We start from the raw sequence: 6,000 nt of genomic DNA on the forward strand, positions 1-6,000 counted from the left end.
CATGTCTGCAGTGGGTTCGGTCAGGATCCGTCATGTGATTGTTGTTGGTTTAAAGGGGAATGTCGTCAGACCGCAAAGAGATTGCGAGTGCCTCATTGCCAGGTTCTTGATATTGCTTGGGGTGGAGTCGACTCAATGCACGATAGTTGCTACATAGATCATGTAGCAGCGATAACTTTGTACGGAAAGGAATGGGACTATCGTCCGATGCAAACAGGCAAGGCTCGGAAGAAATTCCAGGGTCTGCCAATTGTTAAGTCTACCATCATCATGAATGTACCAACCTACTATCTCATAGGAAAGTACGCATTCCTTCTCTCCTGTACCATACACATACATCCACTGACATAAACACTCAGATATGCCGACCCCTTACTCGGCGTATTCACAGGCGTCGTTGCCTACTACCTGTGGGAGAACCACCCCCGTACCGCCCCTCCAACCGGCTCCCACTTGTACGACCTTCTCGTGTGGAAGTTCGGGCCTGAGCAGGGGAGGATCGGCAAGCCCGACTGGGACAGGATTAGGAAGGATTTAGAGCAGATGGAGAAAGAGCTCGCAGGACCGGGGGCGATGACGAAACATAAATGGAACTAGGTAGGTAGATCACCCTGCCTCGTATCCCTTTTTCACTTTAACTGTTCTTCTGATGTACTACTACAAGGGAGGCGCGACTTCTTCCACCCAGCTTTGTCTCTTCTCTGCGTGCTCATACCACTCCGCCAGCACCTTCGCCCCCTCCCATTCCCTCCAGTTCAAATGCCCAAACCTGCGGTCCAAATACCAAACAACGACGAGCAGGTCCACAGCCTGCAGGGAAAGGACAGGGCCGCTGATGTCTGGAAGGTGAAGCTCAGAGAGGCGTTGGATACCGCGTTGCGCTTTGCTGAGCTGGCCGGTTACCCATGGCTCAGAGTGTTGTTCCAGAGTCTGTATCATGCATGTCCAGTAATCAGACTACTTCTCTCCTTGGCCAGCCGAACACTTACCCGCACAGCACTCTCATACCGCACCAAGAGCATGGCTCCCAGTGTCCCATTACACAAATGGTCATACGTCAGTGCCTCATACCTCTTCAGATCCCCACTTGGCGGCAAGATCTTACCCCCTCCCGCGAGTACATCCAGGTACTGTACGATCACACCCGAGTCGAAGATGACGCCATGGTCCGGCGTAACAAGGGTGGGCACTTGGGCGAGGGGGTTGTGCACGTGTAGCTCTGGTACGCGGACTGTAGGGTTTGGAGCGACGAGCTGCAGTTGGAGCTGGGAATACAGTCCCAGCTCTCGGGCGACGATAAGCACCTGCGGGCAGTTCAGTCGATAGGTAAGTGCAGTGGAAGATAAACAACCTTTCGCGCGAAAGGGCTGTTAGGACTGTAGTAGAGCTCGAGGGACATGATGTGTTGCGCTGGAGACCTCCACGCTTTGCTGACATAAATAGGATGGAGTAGGGAGCACGCCATTGCCCCGGTTTGGTGAGACGGCATCATCTCTTGCGTCTCGCAGGTAAGGAACGGCATCGGGCATGGGATCCGAAGGGTATAACAAATACAAATGGGTATACACAATATGGCTATGATGAACTTGGGTGTCCGGCCAGGACAGTGTCAATCGTTTGTGCTCGCATTGGTGTGTCGGCAAACAGTGCACGTAAGAGCGAGGCTATTTCCTGCACGTCGAAGTCGACCAGCATGCCTTCCCTAAAGAATTCTGTAAAGTCTGACATCGACGCTTCCTGCGAACAGTGAGAATGAAACAAGATAATTGAGACGCCCCGCTGACCAGTAGAGTTGAGAGATAGTTGAACTTAAACCATGACGGCACGTGCAATGCGATCTCGGAATTCTGGACAGCTGTCAGCTAACAATATTACACACAGCACGCAAGGAAGACTTCACCATTCCTGGAGCTCGGACGAACAGGTCCTCCATCCGATGCATCATGACACATAGCGCACTCAACCGGTGCGACTCGCTCTCAGTAATATCGGGGAGCCTCAAGATCGCCTCCATCACTCCCCGCAGGGCACTATCAACGACAACACCCATAGCTCTGGCGTAACTGGAAAACGTCAAAAGAGGCTACAACTTATCAGGGAAATCTCAATGCGAACGAATACTCTCGTACCTGCCATTCATTCGCCAGAGTCTGACAACGCGTCATGACACTTTCGACTGCTTGTTGGCACATGGCTGCATGCCCATCGTGCGATGTGCCGCCGAACCCGGCTGCAGGTGCTAAAGCAGCCTTCACCCGCTGAATTTGCTGGCTCTGATAGTAGACCATGAGCGGGATAATGAGAGAGCAGAACAAGCAGGTTCACAATACTGGATATGAGAGCTCTGGTACTCGCAACCTCCAACTTGCTGATCGTTTCCTGGAGCTTGGTTGCTTCTTTCTGGATGGACCATGACTCTGACAGCTTTGTGACTTGTTGGGACAGGTATCGGCAGTCATTGGAGAATATCACGAATCGAGCTGATGCCACGTCTTCCTGAGGTAGGGCTCGGAATAATTCGAAGATGGCAGAAGGCGTAGACATCAGAAGTGTGCCTGTTGGAGGTTGTCGCTTGGGGAGGTCGCTGATGTGGTGTAAGGGTACAATCTAATATCCATGCGCAAGACAGCTTACTGAAGTGCCAAGAGTTGTCTCCCTTCATCCAAACATCTCTCAGCCACTTGGAAGACTGACTGGCTACGGCGCGAGACGGTGAACGTCTGCCTTCCTGGTCTTGACATCGTGGCTTTCGGAGGCGGCGCAGTTGACATGGATTGCGTGGGTTTTTTTGATTCTTGAGGGGCGATTTTCGAGGTCGTGATAGAGTGTTTCCCACGAGTGGCTCTTTTCTCTAACTTGCTGGCGGCTCGTGGAGGATTTGTGTTATTTGTTTTGTTGGTCTGTTTGGGCAGGCTCCAAGGGTCGTCTTGATATCTCTCAACATTGTTTTCGTCGGCATCATCATCCCAACCCCATCCCCCTGAGCTTGTGATGCTCACGGTTTTTATGCCAGGATCAGGAGCCTCTGCGTTGTCTAACTCCCACATGTCCTCTCCCTCGTCAGATATGCTTGCTTGCGCGGGCCCAGCAGCAGGCCTGGGCGATGTTGATGCTTGCGCCTCGTCAAAGTCCCAATTAGAATCCTCATCGTTAGCATCTTGTATAGTTGCCTCGACTGCCGCTGCGATGGCCGGGTCCGTTGGAACAGGTGGGACAATGGACGGAGAGGACTCGGTCCTGTCCTCGACTTCAGAAAAGCCCATATTGCTATCGAGTATTATGGCTCTTGCATGATCTAACAAAACCTTACGGCGGGAGCGTTCGTAATGGAGACCGACGTCATCCGCCCACTCCTTGACATCGTGTCCGTTCATTGCTTTCTCTTCTAATTGGACAGCCTCATGCAGGAGTGTGAGGAAGGCAGACAGTGTAGACAACGACTGAGGCAATGACGGTATAAGAAGACACTTGAGAAGGGGGGTAGAGATGTCGAGACGCAAGGCGGTCATGAGCGCCTCCGGCAGGTTATTGTTCAAGTACTCGAGTATTCGCTCCAAGTTGAATAGAGGGGGATGAACATCATGAGCACTACTCGGTCTCAGGGTCAGCATGTCTCCATTGGTGGAGATGGCCGTGGAAGAGACAAGAACAGGCTCCACTAATTGCGCGACGATATCCTTGCGTAGAGAATTTGCGATGGTTTCCACTGTCCCTTCTCTCATTGCTGAGACGATCGCCGACAATTCTAATGGCTTGTCCTTAACAGGCACTATAAGATACGTGTCAGGGGCAAATCACTCTGTCCTCAAGCGACATACATTTCACGGCGTGTTGTATCCGAAGCGTTGTTCCTCGACCAGCTGTGTTGAGCGATATACTGTTCTGATACGCTTTGCCGAGTTGCTCTTGGATGCTGTCGTCTGTGGCTCGGTACCGATCCTGCAACAATAGTAAGTATCTAGACGCATTGTGCAGAACAAAGGCCTCACTATCAAGTGGCTCCATAATTGGCTGCCTGTAAAAAGGCTTTCGGCATCCGCAGTCGCTATCAAAGTCGCTAGCTTCCTGCAATTTTGAGAAGCGAAAGGCAAATCACCCTCATGTGACGCGTTGATTATGTTCTCCAGGTGAGAAAAGCAAGTGAGGAACGTCTCCAGAGCCCTCGCGCGGTTCAAAGCGTCCTGGTGAGCCTGAGCAACAGTGTTGTGAGCGGCAAGCGTTTGTAGCAATATCGGCATCAATCCATCCTAAAACATATTAGCGACCAATAAGACGGTGTGAATCAGGCTTGATCTTACATTAGCGTTGTTCAAGATGGTTCCCAGCCGCGTGACCTCATCATGCAAACGTATAGCACGGTGTGAAACACGAACGACGGATTGTCGTTGACGACGAAACCCTGCAGGATCCTTCTCAATATGGGATCTCAATTGTTTCTGTCGTCATGTCAAAATTTCAGGCATTGTTCACTATAGCTTACGACGAACTTTCGTGTCCAAGAGAGTTCGGTTGAGCTCCTCAACGCATTTCCGTACTGAGGCAGGAGTCAACTTGAGTATTGGGCTAGAAATTTGATTCAAGATGGCTTGAGCAAGAGACAGTTGTGGTTCAGAGGAGACACCACGGATGTCGGCGAGTGCTGCAGCTCGAGGGAGATGTTGAGGCACGGGGAAGGCCATTTCTCCGACTTGGTAGCCTAAAGAGTTCGAGGTCGCAGGGTCCGTCTCAAGTGGCTGTGGAGAAGCGTGGAGGCGAGGGCATCCAGGTTTTGGGGCACGTCTGGACTCTGGACTCTGGATACAGATGTCAGGGTCCTAAGCTTAGTAATTTAATCCCGCTCCGCGTCAAGCGGGCAGGGCAGGGTGCATTGCTCAGCAATTCAATAGCCGGTGCTGCCTAACACCGAACGCGTAAGTCCGATGGATACAATTAGTTAGTGCTCTATCTAGACGTTGTGTAATTATTAATTGATACTACTACACAAAAAACAAGAAAAACAAAGGACTTGGAGGACATCACCTCCAAGTCTGTCTATTGTATTTCTACACAGTCAATTCACCAATGACTACAGTTCATGGCCCTTCTCTTACTCTCCCTCTTCATTCAACTCCACCCACCAAGCCTGCTCATCCATCTCCACCTCGCCATCCTTCAGATGTCCATCATTCTTCCTCCAGGCACGCAGCCAGAACCTCGCCCATGTACTTCTTGGCCATTTGCTGAACCTTTTGATGAGCTTCTTCAGGCTGGCAGACTCCAACAACTTGGCATGTTCATACCAAGTTTTGTACTTTCCCTCAAATCCATACACCTCCTTGAAGGCTTGCCCCCAAAGAACATGGCCTGGTGTAGCCTTGTCTGTATAGCTACGGATGCAGGTGATGTCGTGCATGACTTCATTAAAAGTCTGCAACCCGGGCCACATCTTGCCCAGCACCTCCAGGAGCAGAAGTCAGGCAGGGGAGGACAGTGTTAGGGCAACACAGGCTGACTAAGTCTGCTCACCTAAGAGTGCCAAGAGTCTAAGCAGGCAACAAGGAAGTAGAGTAGACCTGATGACTAAGACCTATCTACAGTATAGGTACCTGTGGATGATCCTAAGAGACCAAGTCTGAAGAGACAGTCCCAGGCAGAGTAGGCCTTATATTTATACCTCTGTGGTGGAACCTGCTAGAACATCTTGCTTACTCAGCCTAGTCAGGTGATCAGGTCATATGACCAAGGATGAGGTCATATGAGGTCATGCACAGCCATGCACAGCAGGTCACCTGACCATCCAATCCTTCCAGCAGGTTCCAGCACATGCCAAGGTATACCAGCTACTTCCATGTCATAAAGGCTTAGTCATGTCTCTTGACCAAGCAATGAGCTGGTGCCCTGACATCACCCCCCCTTCTAGACATGCTGTCCCAGCATGTTGATACTCCTTCTTCTGCTTTTCCCTTCTTCTTTCCAGATGTCCAATCAAAGAGAACCCTTTTAGGTGGTATAGTATAGTTA

At 51.0% G+C, this 6,000-nt stretch overlaps 2 protein-coding genes across 2 annotated transcripts; both read right to left on the reverse strand.

Moving 5' to 3' along the window:
• Positions 1 to 657: 657 nt before the first annotated feature.
• DACRYDRAFT_105944 (glutathione S-transferase) lies at positions 658 to 1,399 on the reverse strand (the record flags this gene model as incomplete). Its single annotated transcript, XM_040768173.1, has 3 exons — positions 658 to 930; positions 990 to 1,304; positions 1,352 to 1,399. 3 exons carry the CDS (start codon positions 1,397 to 1,399, stop codon positions 658 to 660), a joined length of 636 nt encoding a protein of 211 aa, XP_040630682.1.
• Positions 1,400 to 1,545: 146 nt separating this feature from the next.
• DACRYDRAFT_115110 (uncharacterized protein) lies at positions 1,546 to 4,679 on the reverse strand (the record flags this gene model as incomplete). The annotated part of the gene is made up of 10 exons (XM_040769939.1): positions 1,546 to 1,737; positions 1,785 to 1,847; positions 1,901 to 2,083; positions 2,130 to 2,273; positions 2,326 to 2,584; positions 2,635 to 3,769; positions 3,819 to 3,939; positions 3,990 to 4,247; positions 4,299 to 4,436; positions 4,488 to 4,679. 10 exons carry the CDS (start codon positions 4,677 to 4,679, stop codon positions 1,576 to 1,578), a joined length of 2,655 nt encoding a protein of 884 aa, XP_040630683.1. The 3' UTR covers positions 1,546 to 1,575.
• Positions 4,680 to 6,000: the final 1,321 nt, after the last annotated feature.

The sequence above is a fragment of the Dacryopinax primogenitus genome (genome assembly GCF_000292625.1).
Source record: "Dacryopinax primogenitus strain DJM-731 SS1 chromosome Unknown DACRYscaffold_5, whole genome shotgun sequence".
NCBI classification, from domain to species: domain Eukaryota; kingdom Fungi; phylum Basidiomycota; class Dacrymycetes; order Dacrymycetales; family Dacrymycetaceae; genus Dacryopinax; species Dacryopinax primogenitus.